General features: G+C 40.0%; 1 protein-coding gene across 1 annotated transcript in view; it reads right to left on the bottom strand.

Moving 5' to 3' along the window:
- AGBL1 (AGBL carboxypeptidase 1) overlaps positions 1–24,731 on the bottom strand; it is a 924,602-nt gene that overhangs the window by 641,569 nt on the left and 258,302 nt on the right. Inside the window, exon 11 of the mRNA XM_089687659.1 lies at positions 13,949–14,505. Coding sequence (XP_089543785.1) covers positions 13,949–14,505 — 557 coding nt within the window. The remainder of the gene's footprint in view (positions 1–13,948; positions 14,506–24,731) is intronic.

The following is a 24,731-nucleotide window of genomic DNA, read 5'->3' as shown; positions in this document are numbered from 1 at the left end:
TAGCATCATACAAAACTCCACTCTATTATAAAAATCAGAGTTTGTTACATACACATCACAGGTCACCCATGGAATGTATCAATACTATTATGTCCATGTAGGACTTACAAAAAATATAAAAAATGGCAAGGGCATCACTGCGGAATTTGAGATAGGATGGAATTGAACTGTCTCCAGCAAATGTAAATTTTTACCCCTTCAACTTTGCAAGATAAACAAGGACCTTACTGAAAGTAGTGCAAAAGTGGGCATAGTTTTTATTAGCTTACATAAGTCATTCAAATTTCACATGTTGGTAAAGTACCTCTTCCTCTATAGTAGCTTGTCTTACTCTTTTCATTGGAGATAGATAATAGATTCCAAGCAGCAGGAACATGCTCATTGAGTTCTTGACGAAAGAGGGGTGCAGGCAGTGGTCGCAGTTGATGGTCTCCCACTGTCTGGTTTGTGTAATGTAAAAGTGGGCACAGTTTTTTTTTATTAACTTACATAGGTCATTCAAATTTCACATGTTGGTAGAGTAACTCTTCCTCTATAGTAACTCTTTTACTCCTTTTTCACTGTGGGTAAATAATGGATTCCAAACAGAAGCAATGTGCCATCAATGAGTTATCAGTCATTGTCATGACTGACAAGAGCAATGTGCACAGATTATTGAAGAAGTTTAAAGTAGGAAAAACCAGCATTGAAGACAAACCACACAGTGGGAGACTATCCACTGCAACCACTGCCTGCATTCCTCCTTCATCAAGTACACAACGACGGCATGTTGCTTCTCCTTGGAATACAATATTTACCTGCAATGAAAAAGAAGATGCTATAGAAGATGAGTTACTGTACCAACATGTGAAATTTGAATGACCTATGTAACTTATTAAAACAGTTTTTCAGTATAGCCTTTGTATTTTACCCTTTAAAATACTTTTTGAGAATATTTTCATGTATACATTAGGGCTACTTGAATAACCTTGTCCTACAGATTCTATATAAATGTTAACACACTGACAACTGTCTGCTTCTGCAAAATGATAGCCCACTGCTATGGAGAATAGTCATGCAGTAAATCAGAAACTAGTGAATAATACGATCTGTTAAAAAAGGGATATTATTATACTTTATGCCACAATTATGACTGCAGCAATTCACAATGCAGGTAAGATGAGAATTGATGGTTTAGTATATGCATGTGAGAACATCGAATATGCTTTATCTTATAGGATGGCATGCAGGAGTTTCATTAAAATAAAGTGAAAACATTCATATATATATATATATATATATATATATATACATTACTTGAAATGTCTTACTATTTGTTTTTCACTCATTTTTTTTCTTTTGGTTGCCAAAACAGAGGTGATAAGATATTAAGACAGATTTAGGGAAAATGCAGTTAATATAAATTTTATAGACATTTACGTAAGAAATGGATTGGTGCTAGCTACGATTACCATCTTGGATTTATGTTCTTTTCAAGCAGGTTTAACAGCTTAGGCAACCTGTTTTGTGACAATATAATGCACTTTTCATTACAGCCTCTGCTAAAGCAAATATGATGAATTAAAGTGTAAAGCAGAGAGCAGTGAACCCCTCTCTCTGTGGATATGCAGGCTTGAAAATCACACTGTAGGTACAGATGTTCTGGGGAGGTTGACGTGATAGAGGAAGACAAATTCTAAAGAGAAAGCTGTAACATATACAAATGAAACAGCAGAAGAAACACTTCATCTGAAAACTGGGTGAACTGCATTACTTTCCACTTCAATGGCAGATTCTAAAATGTTATACCGCACGAGAACAAACTGATCTGAGGGCATTAATCTGCATATTATTAGCTTTGAATGTTCCTCTAAAATACTACTGACTAAAAGATTACAGTTACATAGAATTGAAGGTTGTCTCATTTTGATCTTGATGCTCTTTATAACAAAGGTATAGAAAAAGGTTTGCAGGACTCACTTTATCACTGTGGGGGGTTAGGTTCTCCAGGGCTAAAAGTCAGAGAGGGACCTGAGATGACACTTTTTGTTGCATGGTAGTTGGATCTGTGCACCTCTATACAGCTTGGGGAACTTTCCAACAACATAAAATGAAATAGCCATGGATTTTTTTGTGGAGCATATAGATGCAACAAAAACACTGTTTATATATAAAATCCAAATTTTTTTAAATGTATAAATCAATAAAAGAGATGAAGAAAAAACCATAACAACAATAAAATATGTCTGTTTGGAGAGCCACATAAATGTATAGATGCAATAACGTAAACTTGACTCATTCCAAATGATCTTCGTCATGAGTACATGTGAATGGAATCAATATGATGGAACCCATGATTGATCTTTAACCACTTGCCGACCTTTACTGAAGGCAGGTGGCACAGGCACAATGGATCACGTACATGTATGTCATCGAGCTGCTTCGGTTTAGGGGCACACAATGTGCCCCTTTCGTGACTGCTGTGTCCACCGGCAACAATGAGGCGGTCCCCAAAACAGGAATGGTTTTACAGGTGGAGTACACTGACATTTTTTCCCTATTCATCTTTTCTTTTTTGTTTTTCACTAGGTTTGTCTTTGGCTAGCGACAGTGTCACTACTGATAGCATGATGAGGTCCATGGTGTATGATTAAGAGGTCCATGGCGATACCTGGACCCTACAGAGGTTGCACAAGCAGTCCAACTCCTCCAAATGGCACATCAATACGTGCCATTGCCAGAAGGTTTGCTGTGTCTCCCAGCACAGTCTCAAGAGCATGGAGGAGATTCCAGGAGACAGGCAGTTATTCTAGGAGAGCTGGATAGGGTCATAGAAGGTCCTTAACCCATCAGCAGCACCGGTATCTGCTCCTTTGTGCAAGTAGGAACAGGATGAGTACTGCCAGACCCCTACAAAATGACCTCCAGCAGGCCATTGGTGTACATGTCTCTGACCAAAAAATCAGAAACAGACTTCTTGAGGGTGGCCTGAGGGCTCGACATCCTTTAGTGTGCCCTGTGCTCACTGCCCGGCACCATAGAGCTCGATTGACATTTGCCATTGAACACCAGAATTGGCAGGTCCCCCACTGGCGCCCTGTGCTTTTCACAAATGAGAGCAGGTTCACCCTGAGCACATGTGACAGATGTGAAAGGGTCTGGAGAAGCCATGGAAAATGTTATGCTGCCTGTAACATCGTTTACCATGACCATTTTGGTGGTGGGTCATGAGCGTCTAGGGAGGTATATCCATGGAGGGATGCACAGACCTTTACAGGCTAGACACCCTGTACAGGCTAGGCACCCTGACTGCCATTAGGTATTGGAATGAAATCCTTGGACCTATTGTCAGACCCTACACTGGTGCAGTGGGTCCTGGATTCCTCCTGATGCATGACAATGCCCAGCCTCATATGACGAGAGTATGCAGGCAGTTCCTGGAGGATGTAAGAATTGATACCATTGAACGGCCCCCACCCTTGCCTAACCTAAATCCAATAGAACACCTTTGGGATATCATGTTTTAGTCCATATGACACTTCCAGGTGGCACCTCAACTGTCAAGGAGCTCAGTGATGCCCTGGTCCAGATCTGGGGGGAAATACCCCAGGACACTATCCGTCGTCTTGCACACCATCCATCTTGAATTTAGTCCTCTGTAGGTTGATGATTTTCATTTCCATCAAACGATGGGGCATCCTTACATTCCTAACACATTACCCAGTCCATATCAGTATAGTATCCAGCATGATATTTTTCCCCATTGAGATCTGATGTGTTTTCAAAGTGTTCCTTTAATTTTTTTGAGTAGTGTATATATAGTTTCTGGACGCTATACCTTTCACACAAACCAATTAATATACACTTATTGTTTTGTTTTTTACTACAGACATATGGCAGAATACATTTTGGCATTTGTGAAGACATTTGATTTTATTGAATATGTTTTATAACAGAAAGTAGAAAATATTGGGGTTTTCTTTTTTCAAAATTTACTTTTTTCATTTATATTGCAAAGAAATAAAACCCAGTGGTGAACAAATACCACCGAAATAAAGCTCTATTTATGTGGAAAAAACTGCTAAAACTGTAATTTGGGTACAGAGTTGTATGACTGCGCAATTGACACTTAAAGTAGCACAGTGCTCAATAGCAAAAAATGCCTTGGTCATGAATGAGGTAAAAACTTCCGGAGCTACAGTTGTGACCAAAATTATTCAACCCCCACTGAAATTGAGTGTTTTGGCCAGTTTGACATTGCTTTTGATCATTCAGTCATCTTGCTTACATTTACATTAAAGAGGCACTTGTAGGTCAGACAAATATAACATAACAGTTATAATGAAATAACCACAAATGTCTTTTCTGTGCTCACAGCATTATCAGTTTTATTCAACCCCCAAGTGACATTCAATCTTAGTACTTAGTACAGCATCCTTTTACAGTTATAACAGCTTTTAAACGTGAAGCATAGCTTGACACAAGTGTCTTGCAGCGATCTACGGGTATCTTCGCCCATTCTTCATGGGCAAAGGCCTCCAGTTCAGTCACATTCTTAGGCTTGCGCACTGCAACTGCTTTCTTTAAGTCCCACCAGAGGTTCTCAATCGGATTTAAGTCTGGTGACTGCGATGGCCACTCCAAAATGTTCCAGCCTTTCCTCTGCAACCATGCTCTAGTGGACTTGGAGGTATGCTTGGGATCATTGTCCTGTTGAAAGGTCCAACGTCTCCCAAGCCTCAGGTGTGTGACGGACTGCATCACGTTTCCATCCAATATCTCCTGGTACTGAAGAGAATTCATGGTACCTTGCACACGCTGAAGCTTCCCTGTACCTGCAGAAGCAAAACAGCCCCAAAGCATGATTGACCCTCCACCATGCTTCACAGTAGGCAAGGTGTTCTTTTCATCATAGGCCTTGTTCTTCCTCCTCCAAACATAGCGTTGATCCATGGGCCCAAACAGTTCTAATTTTGTTTCATCAGTCCACAGAACACTATCCCACAACTTTTGTGGTTTGTCCACATGGCTTTTGGCATACTGCAGTCGACTCTTCTTATTCTTTGGAGACAGCAAGGGGGTACGCCTGGGAGTTCTGGCACGGAGGCCTTCATTACGCAGTGTGCGTCTTATTGTCTGGGCTGAAACTTCTGTACCCACATCTGACAAATCTTTTCTCAGTTCCTCAGCAGTCACACGGGGACTTCTCTCCACTCTACGCTTCAGGTAGCGCACAGCAGTCGAAGTCAGCATCTTCTTTCTGCCACGACCAGGTAGCGTTTCAACAGTGCCCTTTGCCTTGAATTTGCGAATGATGCTTCCTAAGGTGTCTCTTGGTATGTTTAACATCTTTGCAATCTTCTTATAGCCATTGCCCTTCCTGTGAAGAGAAATCACCTCTTCTCTTGTCTTCCTGGACCATTCTCTTGCCTTCACCATGTTTGTAACCACACCAGTAAATGTCTAGAAGGAGCTGAGTATCACAGTCATTTTAAAGCTGCCTAATTGGTGCTTATTATGCTTGATTGCTGCTCGGTGACATCCACAGGTGTTTTCAATACCTGATGGAAAGCACCTGTATGAACCTCTGTTCTTCAGAGTGGTAGTCTTTAAGGGGTTGAATAATTGTGGCAATGAAGAAACCACATAAGAACCATTTACTACTGTATTACATAAACAATTGATGTCATTTTAGTTGCATTTGGGTAGTTACAACGTCCTTGTAGGATTTGATTCTGAATACAATTCCAAATGTACACTATAGTCCCTAAACCCCTTTACAGCATTGGGGGTTGAATAATTTTGGTCACAACTGTAAATCGGCTGGAAACCACACCAAGTGGATTTTTTTTTTTTCGACAAGGGGAGTATTTTAGGATGTAGTGACAGGAATCCACAATTTTCAATATTGAACAGTCTCAAAAAGTATAAGTAGGCATCTATTGTATTAACTGGGGCCTTCTCTGTAGTCCAAGAGACCAGAAGTATAAAAATATATCTTAAAAAAAAAACTCCTATGTGTAGGTAAGTGTCACTTATATCCTCACAATGGCAGAGAAGGGGCTTCTGGCTCATCTCCATCATAATAATCAAAAAGGTGAATAAATCAAGATGTCATGTGTGAGTCTTGTCAGATTCAAGACCACTTGTCTCTTTAACTACAGAGAAGGCCCCAGTTATCACAATAGGTACCTTATACTTTTTGAGACTGCTCAAGATTTAAAAATTGTGGCCTCCTGTCGCTTCATCCTGTTTCTATCCTGTGGAAAAAGATATTTGGTGTGGATTGCAGAGGATTTTGTATTCTTGTGTTTTTAAACATCAGCTGTGGGTTCCACCGTATTGATTCCATTCACATGTACTCCTGATACAGATCTTTCAAAAAGCTTACATACGTGAGTTTACATGTGGATTATATTGGATTTATACCAATCTATATATCTATGAACCTCCAAACAGACATATTTTATTGTTGTCTTAGTTTTTTCTTCATCTCTTTTATTTATGTATAAATAAAAAAGTGTGTTTTTATATATACACCTTGTTTTTATTGCATCTTTATGCTCCACAAAAAAAGTCCATGGCTACTTTATTTTTGTTGCATACTGTATATTGATTTACAGGGATGTGAGCATATATTACACACAGGGATTGATTTACTAAAAATGGAGAGTGCATACAAACCAATCAGCTTCCAGCTTTTTTATGATCAAAGCCTAATTGAACATGCTGAAGTTAGAAGCTGGCTACCATGCACAACTACATCAGATTTTGCATGGTCCAGTTTTAGTAAACAACCTCACAGAGTCTGGGTTGCAAAAAAAAAAAAAAATCAATAAACCTTCCAACAACCCCCACTGTGAATAAGAATACCACAATCTATGGCCAGAAAAAAATACAGGTCATTACACATTTAGGTGCCTCGAATGTTAGACCTGTTCCTGGGTATATCTGACCAGCTGGTTCCACAAATGGCACCAATTTTCCCTATCAGCTCTAGTTTTTGAGATACAGAATAAATGCCATTTACCACTCTTCACTCTAGTCGCCCATCAAAAATCAGGATATTTTAATGTAGTGTTCTATTGAATCTCTGTGTAGCATGAAAGAAACACAAACAACTCGCAATAACCTTTACGGTGATCGATCTGCAAAATTGAAACAATATGAGTGGCAATATACACACACCTCCTATATAATCATAACTATAATACAGTTAATAACTTACACTTTAGAATCTAATGTTTCCAATGTAAAAAACAATTGGAAGTACATAAACACTCTCACTATATCTGCTAACTTGACACAAAAACACAAACTACGTAGCAGAAGAACAAGTTGATCAGCAAGATCTTTTCAAAAACTGACTAAAACAAATTTAAATTTGACCATATCTAAGAAACTACAGCTGATACAGTCTAGAAAATGCAATTTTCTAAATCAGCACCCCAAATAACCCCAAGAACAGATCTAAAAAGCAAGGCACCAGGAAAAAAGATTTTTTTTTGTTGGGCTGTGTAATAGATAGGATCCTTCCATGCATGATGATGAGCAGTGGTGTATTTACCATGGCAAACAAGGCATTTGCCTAGGGCATCAATTTTTAGGGGGCATCACTACCCCCCTGAAACAAGGGACCTGGTAAGCAGCAGCGGACTGACCCATGCAGGGCTGCCATCAGAGGGGTACCACCAGTACTCCAGTAGGCGGCCTGGACAGCAGGAGGACAATGTGATGGGGAGGGCAGTTGCAGAACGATGCACTGTGTATCTCTCCCTGCAGCAGCTGAAAGCTGGTTTCTCCCCCTCTCCCTCCCGCCGGCTTTCTGCTGCTGGGGGGAGAGACAGACCTGGCCGGATCGAGGGGGTGCTCTGGTGTTCCTGAGTGGCAGCTCAATGCTGAGCTCCTTTCCCCGCCCACACTCAGAGCTGGGGCCAGGAGAAAGCCTAGAGCAGGGAGATGAGAAGTGGCATAGAGGAAAGAGCCTGGAGGAGGTGAGCTGTGTTGTGTTCTCTGGGCTCTCCCTCCTGTCAGAACAGTGCTCGTCCATGCAGCACATAAGACAGGATCACTGATAGATCGTATGGGACTGTACACACACACAGTATGATTACCACTCCCTGCCCACATTTCCTGCTGCCCAGAGATGAGCAGCTCTTGGAGGAGGTAGGGGGTGGTAATCATAGTGTGTGTGTGTGTGCACAGTCCCATATGATCTATCAGTGATCCTGTCTCGTGCTGTATGGACGAGCGCTGCTCTGACAGAAGGGAGAGCATGGGAACAACACAGCGCACCTCCTCCTGACTCTTTCCTCTCCGCCTTTTCTAATAAGTGTAATGGGAATTTGGGGAGGGGGTGTATTTGCTAGAGGGAGGAATGGAAAATGTGCAAGCAGTAGGGTTTGGGGGATTTGAGCCAGGAGGGGAGATTGGGAGGAATGTTTGTGCTTGGAGGGGGGGTTGGAGGATGTGTGCTAAGAGGAGGGAATGCTGGCAAACATTGATTGCCACTTTACAATTGAACAATTTCAATTCATAGATAATCATCGAATAATATATATATATGATCATTGAAATATATATAATTGTGAGAGAGAGAGTTCAATGATCATGTATATATATATATATATATATATATATATATATATATATATATATCCACAGATACACACATGGTCATTGAACTCTCTCGCTCTCTCATTGCGGGGGCGCACGATTTTTATGTTGCTTAGGGCAGCACAAAACCTAATTACACCACTGATGATAAGGGAGATTCAGGATATGCTGCTTAATACAGGAACCATTTTTTTGGCTTGATGTTAAAACGAACATTACAATGTTTGAAAAAGGAATGGACCAAAGTTAGATTGTGCTATGATTCTCTCATTGTTTAAATGTAGAAGACTGTTTGCATAGGTAATCAGCGTAGGTTGTTAAACTGTAGATGAAAATACAACAGATGCATTCCCAAAGCAAACCTGTACCCACTGAAGCCGTAGGCTGTGCGTATATGGTAGTGAAGGCATCTCCTGTACAATATGTACTGCGTGGTACTGGTACTGCCTGGCTTACCTTTTAAACTTGGCCCTGCAGTAGAGTAAAAATGACCAGGACTCTTCCCAATTGCTGTGCTTCCCACTCTTTCCTGATCTTCTCATCTGTTGGCTACATTAAAGTAGAACCATAGGCAAAACGTTTTTCTCAGCTTGAGTAAGAGAGTGTTATAACTCCTGTCAGATTTTTTTCCATCTGTGTCCCATTGCAGATATTTCCCTTCACTTTCTGTCCCATAACCAAACAGGAAGTGAGAGGAAATCCCTGCAAATTAAGGGAAATCCTTGGGAACCCCCCACGTCCTTGGGGACCCCCATTGGAAGATTTCCCCTCTATTGCTTTTTCAATGATAATGGTAAACAGGACAAATACAGAGGGTGAATCTCTCTAACAGGGACACAGACAACAATAAAAACCTGACTAGTGTTCTAATCCCTCTCCACTCTATCCAAAACTAAAAAAAAAATCTTGTCTTTAGTTATACTTTAAAGGCAAACTAGGCCAAGTGGTCCATTGAGTCTGCTCCATTTTTATTCCAAAGTATAGATCTATATTTGTCCCAAGCATGGGACTATCCACTTACTGCTGACTGATCTACTACCTCTGCTGGAAGTCTATTCCGAGCATCAATTACTCATGTCCCCGTGTTCTTGATTTTGGCTTCATATTCAAAATACTCAACAATGTTTTGTGTTCTGTTTTAGATGTCAATATGATCTTTTCAATGTGGAACTGAACTCAAAAAGAGAAGAGTTGCTATGTCATGGGGAACATCTACAAATGTAATTTGCACCTAAGGCAGGTTGTCTGTGTTCTGGGCATTTGTCCATGGGCATCCTCTACTCTTCAGGTAAAATAATACTTTTTACAGTTAATTTAGAACTTTCTTCCTTTTCTTGAAGCCATGTCCCCATTTTCTTGATCTTAGCATCATGTTGAAAATACTGCCCTCTCAAAGAGCTGTAGGAACTTTGGTAACAAGCTAATTTTCCCAGATATTTTACCTACAACCTAAAAAAGGTGCAGCGCTAAAATATATATTAGGCCAAATGGTAATCCAAATAATAAAATAACGTAATATGTAGATCTTAAAGAAATAAAATTATATAGCGTTCATAAAGTGACAGTTCGTGCTAAGGTGCCAGGCAAGGACTGATGATTACTCCAGAATTCAGTGATGTGCCAAAGGTGTAGTAAAAATACGCACTCACCAGATGCACATTTTAAATACGCATGTAAATAATATAGCCAGGGGTCCCCTTTAACGATGGAATGGATGAGGTAAGTCGGGTAGGGATTCTCCTCCCTCTGGGTGGTATACGGCCCTGCGAATGTCTCCTGGGTGTACAAGGATTGGATCCAGCCAGAGGTCCCCTTAAAGGATGGATGGGTGTTTTACAGCCTGTAGTAGAAAACACCCTCCTCTGGGTCCTGTGGGATACTGCAGCTAACTTCCAAGGTGGGCTCTGCAAATTAATTCAGCTCGATATGGAGCCAAAGAGTAGCCCATAGTGCAGTATTGCATTAAAAAATGTATTGAGAAATACGCATGGTAAAACAATTTAAAAGCAGGAGTAAAAGTATTCATGTATAATAATGTGGAGAGGGACTGACCATCCACCAAGCAAGATGGCCGCCAGACCTTCACGAGGCTACGACAGAGTGACGTCCTGGCATATTGGCTCCTCCTTAACGCGTTTTGTGCCATGCACTTCTTCAGAAGGGGTTGTCAATACCGCCATGACATGTGCCATTTCCTTAAATACCGTAGATGGTGCATGCGCATTACACGCGCGCCATCTTGTTGTGGAGCAAAAACATGCGCGCGCATACGCCATGGACCATTCGCAAATCATGTAAACAAGATACCAGCAGAAGGTATTAAGTCCCGTAAAGCCCACTACATTACGGAAAAAATATTAAAACTCTAAAATGATACATGGTTATGCTTATGGACAATAAATTAGGTTATAATGATATATGAGACAAAAATATAAAAATATATAAAACTGCAGATGAATGGTAATAACGCTGTCATGAGGACAGTATACCACTCTTGTGTCTATTAGAATAAAGTATATAGACACTTATTCAATGGGAATTAAAATAAATATATAAAATAATAATTAATCTGTTGAATAATCCTAATATGGATGCTGAAAATAAATATTTAAAAAATCCAAATATCTAAAAACTAAAAAAGATAAGAAGGTCTGGCGGCCATCTTGCTTGGTGGAGAGGGAGGAGAATCTGTACCCGGCTTTAAGGGGCCCTCTGGCTGGATCCAATCCTTGTACACCCAGGAGACAGCCGCAGTGCCGTATACCACCCAGAGGGAGGAGAATCCCTACCCGGCTTTAAGGGGACCTCTGGCTGGATCCAATCCTTGTACACCCAGGAGACAGCCGCAGTGCCATATACCACCCAGAGGGAGGAGAATCCCTACCCGGCTTACCTCATCCATTCCATCCTTAAAGGGGATCCCTGGCTATATTATTTACATGCGTATTTAAAATGTGCATCTGGTGAGTGCGTATTTTTACTACATCTTTGGCACATCACTGAATTCTGGAGTAATCATCAGTCCTTGCCTGGCACCTTAGCACGAACTGTCACTTTATGAACGCTATACAATTTTATTTCTTTTAAGATCTACGATATTTTATTATTTGGATTACCATTTGGTCTAATATATATTTTAGCGCTGCACCTTTTTTAGTTTATATATGTGGAGGTTTTATCTGGTTACCTTTGTGTTACCTTTGTGTGCATCAGCGGCTATTCTTAAGCACTCACTGATCTTTTTACCCATTTACCTACAACCTGCTTTTTAAAAAATAAATATAATAGAAATTTGGCACTAAGAAGAAGGGCATTGTGTTATCCAATACTTGTTTTCAAACAAAGACTATATTGTTACCTGTGTTATATTAGCACTAATTAAAGTGGAACTTTAGGCAGAAAATCAAGTCATGCTAGGTCACTTCAGCTTGTCCCCTTTTGAAGGTATTGCTATGTAAAACATTAAAATGAATGTATATACTGTTTAAAATAAAGTAGCACACTGGGGGTTATTTACAAAAACTGGAGAGTGCAAAATCTTGTGCATCTCTGCATAGAAACCAATCAGCTTTCAGGGTTTTTTTTGCCAAAGCTTAACTGAACAAGCTGAAGTTAGAAGCTGATTGGATATCATGCACACATGCACCATATTCTGAGTGTACCAGTTTTAGTGAATCTCCCCCACTGTCTCACCCTGTTCTGCACATGCACAGTTACTCTCTGTTTTTCGGCAGATCTGCTGACGGCCTAACATTTACTGCTGTTCAGGGGCTCTGGACTCAGCAAAATGGCAGCCTCCAGCAAGAAGAAACAGGAACAATGCTGGAGTGCAATTTACAGCACACACTAATTTTGGTAGCACAGTTCATGTGGAATATACTATATGTTCCTTGCTAAAAAACATTATTTTTTATCAAGTTGTTGTGGTTAAAGTTCCGCTTTATTTTGCTAATCACAATCAACTACACCACCTCCCTAATTATTACTCTTCATTTTTAACCATAGATTCCATGCAGTGGCTAGTTTCTGAAGCATTGCCATTTGTGTCAAGAATTTCTCATCCTTTGTTAATATGCAAAATAAGAAGAAACACGCAAGAAAAGAAATACGTAATCTGTGATTGTTCACTTCCTTCTGATAATGCTAGTTGTTTGGCTATCATGCTGATCCAATGGTATAAAAAGTTTCTATTTTCAGAAAAGAAGGTCAGCAACGGCACTCTTTGGATTTCTTCCTTATTTAAAAGGTATTTTTTGATTACCAATATGTAGGGTAATAAAGATTTTAATAAGCGATTCTTAAGGTTCTTTTTTTTTTTTACATAACAAACATGTCTATACTAACCTACTGTGTGCAGTGGTTTTGCACAGAGAAGCCTGGATCCTTTTCTTCTTGTGTCCCACACCAGCTCTTCTGGCTCATCCTATCTGTCGGGTGCCCCCACAGCATGCAGCTTGCTATGGGGGCATCGGCTGCTCCATGTGTCCATTCACACACGGGGCCGCAGCTTGGCCCTGCCCCCTCTCTCTCCTGAATGGCTGACTGGCTGTGATTGACAGCAGCGGGAGCCAATGGCTCAGCCAATGATGAGGCAGAGACCCAGGACAGCCGAGGCTGTCATTCACATCGCTGGATTGCCATGGGGCTCAGGTATGTATTGAGGGGGGCTGGAGGAGCTGCTGCACACAGAAGGTTTTTTTACCTTCATGCATAGAATGCATAAAGGTAAAAAGCCTTCAGCTTTTTCAACCACTTTAATCAATAAGCTGTGAATACTTCCTTTCACTATACGCTATTGTTAATCATGAAAATTAATAATAATGTCCAGAAGAGAAATACAGATTGAGAACGTTGTAGTGTCCCCTTACACTAGTTGTCAGTGGAAAAATGTCCCCTTATATTATTGGTGAGTGGAGAATTACCCCCTTACATCAATGAATTAATAACCCTCTACATTGGTGGTTGGGGGAAAATACCCCCTTACCTTAGAGGTCAGTGGAGAAGTGTCCCTATAAACTGGTAACTGGGAATTTATTTCTGTACGTGGCAAGTCATTGGGAACGTGCACCCTTATATTAGTAGTCATTGTAGGTTGTAGATTATTCATTAGTCATTGCTCACTGCTCAAGGTACCCCTAGCATCTTCTGGAGGAACCCTAGTTGAGAAAGCCTGTACTAGATAGGAATTGCCCACTGCTCTGAAAGTCTCCTAACTTGTAACATTTTTAGTCAACGTGCACTTAGTTATTGACTAACCCATGAAACACATCAAGATATGAGGTCTTATGTTAAGATATTAACATATATGCAAATAATAAATGGATTGATATAAGAATGAATTGAGTAGAATCACCTCTGTGATCCAAACTTCTTTTCTTCAAGTTTTTGGGTGAAGACTGGAGAAGAGTGGCCCCAGAAGTCTGGGAAAGCCAAAACTCTGTAATTAGCAACTGATTTTGTTTTTCCTGCAACAGCCATGTAAACATGAGGGTCATGAAAAGGTATGTTGCCTTTGTGTTGTTCCAAAAGTTGTTTTACCACTATATGACTTTCAGACTCATCAACATCATCACTCAATTTTGGTTTGCAGGATCTGACACATTTACTTGGTCCTCCACAAGTCATACTTGAGCATGAAGCTGGCTGGTTTGTGAGCTGGTGATGATCCTTAGCTATTTGACCTTGCTTATTTAAATTTCTCTCCTCCAGGTTAGACCTTTGGCTCGGACTTGTGCTTTGCTTTCTTTGTGGGAAATGAGTCACAGGTGAAATTGTTCCTCCGGATATTCTTTGCTTAACCTTTCCGTGACAATCCTCCATAATTTCCTCAGTGGGTGGAATGTTATGTGCATATTCGCTGGATATATTGCCTTTGTCACTTGCAACTTCTTCCAATTCAGAGTCTTTGTCCTTTAAGAAGCCAACAAAGTAAAATTGTAGGAAGCTTGTGTAATGACCCACTAAATGCATGCCAAGTACATTTCTGTTTTTTTTTATTATTATTTAATTTTATTTTATTTAATACAAAAGTAGAAGACTAAGAAGAGAAAATTTAGCATCACAGAAAAAAAACATAAGAACAAAGAAAACACAATCACATTTCCATATAAAACACAGTATTTGCAGGGTTATATCTATCACAACCCACATGTAGAGCCTTGGGTAGTAAAAAAAGAGATTTTGCCAAAAGGCAAAGAAGATTACCCCACCTTTTTTTAACTTGGTCAACATATAGTTATTTGTAAGTAGACCTGCAACCTGTAAAGAGGGAAAGGTTTTACATAGGAAATACTAGACTCTTTGTAGCTCTTAAAGTGGAATTAAACCTAAAACACACTGACATGTAGGAATATTATGTCAGAAGAGACCCTTCTTCCTGCCAGCATTTGTGTACACTGAGCAGCTCATGCACAGCTCAGCATATATTTATGGTATCCTAGCCAGGCCAACCAAGCAGCTGAAAAGTTGGAACATAGAAGGAAAACTGGGAGAAGGTGGAAGACCCCATGAACAACTCTTGGGGCCCCAATTTACAAAAAAAGCATTTTCGGAGGTTTTATTATACTTTAAACCCATATCACTTTGATGATTTACAGCTTCTACAGAATAGCTCTTTCTAGTATTTTTCTGACTAGGAAAATATCATTTGTACAAAAGGTTTAAATTACAGAAATTCCAGGTAATTTATAACTGACCTGTTGACTTTTTGTAGAGTTTCAAGTAGTCTTTCTCAGCCTGTTTACCCCAGAGGAACCCTTGAAATAATGCTCTGGCCTCATCCTCAACCCCTGTTAAAATGTATTCATTGGAGGTCACTGGGAATAATGCCCCTTATATTAGTGGACGGTGGAAAGAATGGATCCTTGCAGTGGTGGCCATCCTTGCAGACAGCTAAAAAAGATCATTGGTGTTATGCAGATGGGTCTGACAAGTGGCACTGGACACAGAACTATGCAGGCACCATCAGATAGAAGGTCAATTAGCCACAGCTCAAGAAACCTCTGGAGGAACTCTGGTTAAAAATGCCTGTTTAAAACCATCCATACATGGACTGGCAGAATTTTGGTCCATGTATGGGATACCTGGTTGTAAACAAGTCGAACTATTGATCAACTTGGGTGCAACCAGTCTGTTAGATTTTTCCCAAACGATCATTGCATGCTGCCAGCGAGGAAGGCTGTCCACCAGCAGAATACAAAAGCACAGTAGGAGCGATTTCCCCCATCCACCTCAAATGTGTGAATGGGAGAATTGGATCTTTTTTAATTAATGTATTGCCTGCTTTAAAGCCAGGTAAAAAAAAAAATCACTAGTTACTTTTGTTATCTAATTCCATTTCTGATAGCCATGGCACACAAGCAATTTGTAACTACTTAGAGAAGCACGAGAGTCAGTTACACTAGCAATTTCTTAGAAGCTACAAATCACAAGAGAACATAAGCAGACTATTTTGTAGCTGCTACAAATCTCTGCTACAAAATTGCTGTTGTTACCTGACCCTTACAGTATGTAGTCAATTTATCTTTGTCTGAAAATTCTTGACTGGGGGGGCCCAAAGGCAAATGTTACATTAACAATGTTAACTACATGCTGCCCAGCCACTGTACATATACGGTGGCAGGGCAGCACTCGCAGGCAAAACCACGTTTTAAAACGTGTGTTTTGTAAACAAATAGGCGGTGCGCGCGAGGCGCGCCGCCGCCTTATCTGTCCCGCGGATCACCGCCGCAGATGTCAGTCGCCGGGTCACAGCCGCTCCTTAGCGGCTGTTTCCCGGCGATCAGCGGCAAACAGTGACAGAGAGCACAGCTGCAGTAGCTGTGCTGTCTGTCACTTCCCTGTCAGCTCGAGGATAAGCTGATCGAGAAAGAACAGTTTCTCTTTCTCAATCAGCCTTGTCCTGTCCAGTACACCCCCCCGCCCCCTAGTAAAACACTCCCCTCACTCCTATAACCCTTCCCTGCAAAATAAAGTTAACCCCTTCCTCCCCATTGCCATTAGTACAGTGTCAGTGGTTTTTTTTTGCACTGATCACTGTATTAGTGTTTTTGGGGATGTCAGTGACCCCAAGTCAGTACCCCCCAATGTCAGAATGTCCGCCGCAGTCCCGCCATAAGTTGCTGGTCGCTGCCATAAGTCCCTGATCGCCACCATAATTCGCTGATCGCCGCCATTATTAGTATAAAAAAAAAACTAAAAATCCCAGTATCTTTCCCGCCATTTGTAAACGCTATAACTTTCACGTAAACCAATTAATTTACACGTATTGGGTTTTTTTTTTTACCAAAGACATGTCGCAGAATGCATGTTGGCAGAAAATTATGATTCAATTTGATTTTTGCATTTTTTTTTACTGGACATGTTTTATAGCAAAAAGTCCAAAATATTGTTTTTTTTTCATCAAAATTGTCAGCCTTTTTTTTTTATAGTGCAAAAAATAAAAACCGCACAGGCGATCAAATACCACCGAAACAAAACTCAATTTGTGGGGGAAAAAAAGGATATAAATTTAATTTATGTACCATATTGCATGACTGCGCAATTGTCCGTTAAACTAGCGCAGCGCTGTATAGAAGAAAAATGGCGTAAATTGCAGTATTTATACCATAGTTTGTAGACACTATAACTTCCACACAAAGCAATCAATATACACTTATTGGGATTTTTTTTTACCAAAAACATGTAGCAGAATACATTTTGGCCTAAATTTATAACCAACTTTGAGTTTACGATATATTTTTTATAGCTGAAAGTAAAAAATATTGTTTTTCTTCAAAATGTTTGGCCTTTTTTTGTTTATAGCGTGAAAAATAAAAAGCGCACAGGTGATCAAATTACATCGAAAGAAAGCTCTATTTGTGTGAAAAAAAGGACGTAAATTTAGTTTGGGTGCAGCATTGCATGACCGCGCAATTATCAGTTGAATTAGTGCAGCGCCGAGTAGCAATAAGAGGCCTGGTTATTAAGGGGGGTAAATCCTCTGGAGCTCAAGTGGTTAAAACAGAAATTTTTAGCAAGTATAGAATCACTTTCCTTAGTATTTTTTAATTGAATTGCAGTGAAAGAAAGGTCCATGTCATAGAAATTTCAAGCAATTTGTAGCTCAGTTTCAAAGTGACTGACTTATTATAGCAATTTAGGCTAGCTATAGTACCTCCAGGTTCAGTATCTATTCATGTTATCAAAAGCAGCTCTTAATGACTATGGTACACCAGAGATTTTTAGCTGCTAGGGATGCGCAACATTTTGTGTTTGGGACTTTTTTATGATCACTTTTTATTGTGTCACATTTAAATTTCTAGCGCTGCACTTTAAATTTTATTAACATTTTGTGTTGCTTTAGCAGCCAAAATACGGTTTTTGCATTCACCAGAATTTTGTTGAAAAGATGCCGTCTAATTTCACATTGTGGCACTGCATGGCAAAATTAGAAAGAAAAGCAAGCTAGCTTTAAAAATCACCTGATCACTCTGTGCACTGGATTTATAATTTAGGTAAGTCAAGGCACTTCCTGTCACTGATAAACAATGGTTGTGGGATATTTGCATTGCGATTGCCCCCCCCTGTCTCTCTAAAGCCCCGTACACATGGGTTGCATGCCGGCTGAAATCAGCCACTATGGTTGACATTCGGCCATTGTGTACAAGTCCCTGCCCAACAGAAGCCGATCTCATGACTGAGGCCTGTTGAACGAACATGCTGGAAAGCCAGCAGCCACTTAGTGCTCTCAGAAAATAGCTGCGAGTGCTGACTAGTGTGTTCTGGTGCGAGGAGCAGTCCCGCTGTCAGAGCACAATTTTCTGAGAGCAGATAACTGTACAGTGAAAAACCACTCAAAATAAAAAGATAAAAATTCTTAAATGTCACTTAAAGCCCTAAAGTGGTTGTAAAGGCTCAAGCTTTTTAAGGTAAAAAACCTCTTCTGTGCAATATCCCCCCTAGCCCCCCTAATACTCACCCAAGCCTCCTCTCGATCCAGTGATGTACACTGGAGTCTCAGCTATCCCGGGACTTCCTCCGTCAATCACAGTCAGTGAGCCAATAAGAAGAGAGAGAGGTCGAGGCTGGGCCAGGGTTCCATGTGTGAATGTACACACAGGGCAGCAGCTTGGGAACACACCTGCTTTGGTGCCCCCATAGCAAGCTGCTTGCTGTGAGGGCACCCGACAGGAGGGATGGACCAGGAGCACCGGAGGAGGGACCTGAGAAGAGGAGGATCCGAGCTGCTCTGTGCAAAACCATTACACAGAGCGGGTAAGTATAGCATGTTTGGTATTTAAAAAAAATTAAGCCTTTAGTATCACTTAAAAACACCTAAAAACACCTAAAACCACTGTAGTTTTGCCTTCCCCATTGACTCCCAAACATCTCACCTACCGGTGAAATTTAGTTAAAAAAATGAAAATTTCACGAAAATTTCAGTGAAGGAAATTTCAGACAATTACAGAAGTAAATCTGGCGCTATGACATGACCTTAAGCTCTGAACATGAACATGATGACCCTGATGATATTTGTAATCATTCTCATACTTTTAATTTAATATTTTACAGATATTATTACAAAATTGTATCCCAGACGTTTGCATTATTGCCTAGCAGTGCTGGTACCCAGGGCACAATCCAGTTAGGGATGAGCTCATTGTTTGGTCCAAACATCAGTTCAGACCAAATATTAGTTGTTCAGACATTCATTCCAACTGTCTATGGACCATGATCCTATTTGGGCAATGATGTCACCACTATCCACTGGCCTTCCTTTATATAGTTAAATAGTCACATAGTAAGTCAGATTTTGTTAGGGGCAACACAGTGAATAAATGGTTAGCACATCTGCCTCGCAGTACTAGGGTCATTGGTTCAAATCCCAACCATGGCACCACCTTGCTGGAGTTTGCATGTTCTCCCTGTGCCTGCATGGGTTTCCTCTGGATAGGTTAATTGGCTCCTGTCTAAATTGGCCCTAGTATGTGTATGTATGAATTTAAGGACCTTAGATTGTATGCCCCTTGAGGGTTAGGGACTGATGTGAATGTACAATATGTATGTAAAGCGCTGTATAAAATTGACAACGCTATATATGTACCTGTAAAAATTCAAAAATACACCTATCCATCTAGTTCAACCATTAAAATAAGAAAAAATAAATAAAAACACACAAATATAATAACCTCATATACACTGTCCTACACCCACAGCTGATCCAGAGGAAGGCAAAAAACCCAATAAAGCATGATCCAATTTGCCCCAATGGGGGAAAATATTCCTTCCTTATCCTCACGGGCCAATCCGTTATTCCCTGGATGAACTACTCCTGTCATATTTACCTCTAAAATGTAATATCCAGTCATATTTTGTGCATTTAGGAATGCAGCCAGCTCTTTTTTAAACCATTCTACTGAGCTGGTCAGAACTAGTTCTTGAGGGAGCCTATTCCATATTTTCACACCTCACTGTAAAGAAGTCTTTCTGTATGTAAAGGATAAAACTTTTCATCCAGGCAGAAAGAGTTCCCTCTTGCCTCTTGTCATCTGTGATGACCTTAAAGAGAATAACTCTACACCGAGCTCACTATATGGACCACTGATGTATTTATACATGTTGATCATATCCCCCCTTAATCTCCTTTTCTCTAGAGAGAATGCATGCCTCTTATCAGTTTGGTTGCCCTTCTCTGCACTTTCTCCAGTTCCACAATGTTCTTTTTGTGAATTGGTGCCCAAAACTGGACTGCATATTCCAGATGAGGTCTTACTAATGATTTGTACTGGGGTAAAATGATATCTCTCTCTCTCTGGAGTCTATACCTCTTTTAATACAGGAGAGTTGTACTCCCCATTCCCCCTTTTAGTATGTATGATGCAGGTTTTTAGCCCCAAGTACATAACATTTTAGCTCATTTGCCACATAGTTGACCAATTAAATAATGCATTGAGGTTGGCTTGTAAGTTGGAACTTGGTGCCGTCTGCAAATACTAAAATTATACTTTTAATCCCAGACCCTACATCATTTATGTCAAAAAGTAAGGGTCCCCACACTGAACCTTGGGGTACACTGCTAATAACCTTAGACAATCCAGAGTATGAATCATTAATCACTACTCTCTGAATTTTCTAAGCCTCTAGACTTTCATTTACACATTATACACATGTAGGGAACTACATCAAACGCTTTGGCAAAATCCAAGTATACTATATCCACAGTCACTCCTTTATCTATGTTTTTGCTTAGCTCCTCATAAGAAGAAATCAGATTTGTTTGACAACTTCTGTCTTTCATGAATCCATGCTATTGCTTAGAATACTATTTTCTAGCAAAAACGCTTCTATATGGTCCTTTATTAAACTCTCAACTATTTCCCAAGTATAGAAGTTACACTAACTGGTCTGTAGTTACTTGTTAAAGTCTTTGATCCCTTTTTAAATATAGGCACCACCAATCCAGTGGTATCATGCAAGTCATTAAAGAGTCTCTAAAGACTGGAAACAATGGCTTAGATATAACAAAGCTCAGCTCCATGATAACACTTGGGTGTAATGCATCTAGTCCAGGTGTTTTGTTCACCTTTATTTTGTCTAAATGTTTCTGGACCACGTCAATTTTGAGCCATTGTGGCTCATTTGGGACTATGTCAATACTATCCCCATTATGGACTTGAGCGTCCCCATTTTCCTATGTATACCCAGATCTGAAGAAAGACTTTAGTAAATCTGCCTTTTCTATGCCTCCAGTAACAAACTCAAAAATATCTTGTAAAAGGCCTACATGCTCAGACCTTAGCTTTTTACTGTTAATATATTTAAATAATTTTTTTAAAGTTTGTCCTACTCTCTTTTGCAATCTGTTTTCAGTTTTTGTGACCTTGATTGCCTTTTTACACATTCTGTTATATTCTCTGTAACTTTTAAATGAGGATAGTGTTCCTTGGTATTTATATTTTTTAAATGCTCTTTTTTTATTATATATAGCTATTTTTAACTTTTGCCATGAGCCACATAAGTTTATTTGTAACCCTTTAAACTTATTGCCCATGGGAATGTATTTTGCAGTACGATTTGCAGCATGCCCATTTCTGTTTTGTGTTCTTAAATGACAACTTTCACTCCCACACTAAATATTGATGAGTAGCTCTCAGCTATAGAAAACTGGATCTTTAAAATATAGGTGTTTTTATCTTTCCAGGGTGTTTATTTTATACAGTTTACATTTCTTTTAAAAATCATGCTATGGTCACTGCTACCCAGATGTTCCCTTATATGAATAGTAATAAGCTCTGCATAGTTTGAGATTAACAAGTCTAGCAGTGCATCATTCTTAGGTGGTTCCTCTATGAACTGTTCCATAAAATTGTCTTGTAATAGGTTTATAAATTTCCCACCTTTTACTGTTCCAGCAGTGCCACTACCCCAGCCAAGTTCAGGGTAGTTTAAAACCCCCAATATTAGCACTGTTCCAGCCCTTGCATCCATTTCTGTCTATGCAAGGAGCTGAATTTCCACCTTCTCAATACTACTGAGTGGCCTCTAACAAATACCAATAATTGAGAACGAAAAAAAAATGTGCTAGGACTCTGTTGGATGTCAAAAAATGCCAATAATTATCTTTGAGGTATGCACACCCATATACAGTTCCATCCATAATGTTTCAGCACCATCACACTCTTGGATATAGCTGATGAAAACTTGCTGAGATAAAATGGCTCATCCGTAGGAATGAAGGGGCTATACTTAGTTCCCACTAAGAAGAGGAGCAAGAAGGGATATTTTACCAATAAAAAGGCTTGACACTGGCTGGCAGGATTGAAAAGTGAAGACTGCTCGGACAGTAAGTAAGGTAAGCATTTGGGGGGGGGGGCATGGTGATTAGGGACACATTTTTCGCTACTTACAGATTGTGCACTTTTACCAGTCAACAACTCAATTCTTAAAGGACCTAGATAAACGGACCGTGTTTGAGAAATTATACTCCACTGACCCAAATGCAAAAATGGTGATCTCAAAATTTCACAGGACTTTATTATTCAGATTAACAACCATCCCCCCAGCTATGTCACTCAGTGGAAGATGGATATGAACCTATCTCTGTAGAAAAAGGACTGGACAGATATTTGGGTGACCACCCATAAGTCGTCACAGAACATCTTGGCATTGGAAACAACCTACAAGGTAATATCTAGGTGGTACCTTCTTCCAACAAGAATAGCGAACTACATTCCAGGCTATCCATTCTCTTGCTTTCGTGGCTGTGGAGAACCCAGTGCCTACAGAATTGGTGAACCTCGCTTATTTGATATAGCTCTCTAACTGGACCCTCAGATTGTCCTATTGAATAATATTACCCAGGGACTGACCAAAGGCCAATTTAAGCTCCTACTTCAAATTATAGCAGCTAAGTAAATCACTGTTAGGTCCTGGAAAACACCTGCACTCTGTATCCCATCTACCAAACACAGGGTCACTCAAGCGACGACACATGCCAAAATTGAGGTTACTCTACAGGGCAGAATCCATTCTTACCCAAAAGTTTGTCAACGCTGGCTTCATAGATTTTCCCCCCCTGACTTCAACATGTGTCTTCTAGAACCTTAACCCTTAGAGACACCATACTCACTCTCACTGCAGTAGCCACTTTTCCTAGGATAACATGGGGAACCCCACCTTCCCTCCCCGCCCTCATCACCCACTCCATCTTCTCTTTTGACTTTTTTATGGTAAACACTGGCCTCATATCCAAACCTGAGCTATGGCTGGGAAGGGGCATTTAGCAACCACTCTGATAGTTTTGTGTTTTTGATGTAGAATATTGCTCATCCCCTAGTTGTTTTCTTTTTCTCTGAGTACATCCCAGGGAATGTGTATCTTGTAGATTTTATAAGCAACTATTTATCCTACCCAGTCTGTCCTGAGTTTTGAAATTATTTACTCTTCCCTGCGTGGAGGGTGTCCACACTTTAAGCTGCACTTGTATACTCCCTTTATATTTCTCTGTCAAATTGAATAAAAATGTTTGAACAAGAATAGGACACATTTAGTAAGTATGAACTTGTCCTGCAAGCTGCTTAAGAATCCTTTGTTATACAAGCAGTTGATATAGTCCAATTTTAGAGCCTTAGAAGCCAATGAATGATGCCCTCAGGTCTCTGTTAAGGTAGGGTTAAAGTGCACTGGTACCTTCTCAAGATAAAAAGGTGTCTTGTAGTGTAAGAGCATGGAATGTTTAAAAGATTAAGAGGTTTGTAGATAAATGGGTTGACTAATAGATATGGTGTAATTAATGAAGCAGACAGACAGGGAAATCGATAGACAAAACATACATCAACAAACAGCTGACAGAAGAAACCATCCTGCAGTTCATCAATCAAAACAGCAAAGATGAGTGCTTAAAATATTTGTCATAATCATATTAATGTATGAGGCAATCAAAAATGGAAGCACAACAATACAGTCTAGCCCTGCAGTATGCATGCTGGGGACTAGTACTGGACAGCAAGGGTGATGGCATGGAGTTTTAATTTGGTTTACTTGAATAGTCTGCCAGAAAGTAGGAACAATCCAGTACAAGTGTTGTGGAAGGTAAAGATCACACAATAATAAATGGTTGGTACAAGAACATTATTCAATGCCACAAGAATAATCTACTAAGAAAAACATCTTTTAAATTAGGGATGCAATGTCATGCATCACAGCAATGCCGCTGTTTTAATGAGAAGCCAGATGGGGAAAAAGAGACACAGGAACCAGTAGATTAAAATTGTACGAAAGAAGCAGGTGAATGTAGAAGGATTTAATGGTAATCTGAGCCACATTTAGTGGTGTATAGAACAATTATTAACAGACATGTCTTCCTCTGCACCATAGTGAAGATAAAGTGAAGTGAGGATGATAGTGCCAATGATATGTCCTGGAAGGGCTCACATACAAGAATCTCTAAAACCAGGTTAGAGGTCATTTGAGCTGGACTGCAAGAAGGTGCTCCATGACAAAGTATGAAGGTGTCCATTCTGTATCTTCACTTAATTGCACTGGACTCAGCTGTTACACAACTACAATGTATTTAGCTAGTTGAAGCATTATATTTTAGTCCAGGTTAGGGGTCATTATCAATGTTTTCACCCAATACTCACACAACTTTCCCCCAC

This window comes from Staurois parvus, unplaced genomic scaffold (genome assembly GCF_062004578.1).
Source record: "Staurois parvus isolate SC_StPar_1 unplaced genomic scaffold, SC_StPar_1.0 ptg000432l, whole genome shotgun sequence".
Taxonomy (NCBI): Eukaryota; Metazoa; Chordata; class Amphibia; order Anura; family Ranidae; genus Staurois; species Staurois parvus.
Note: the sequence above shows the minus strand (reverse complement) of the source record. Positions and strands in the feature narration are given on the sequence as shown.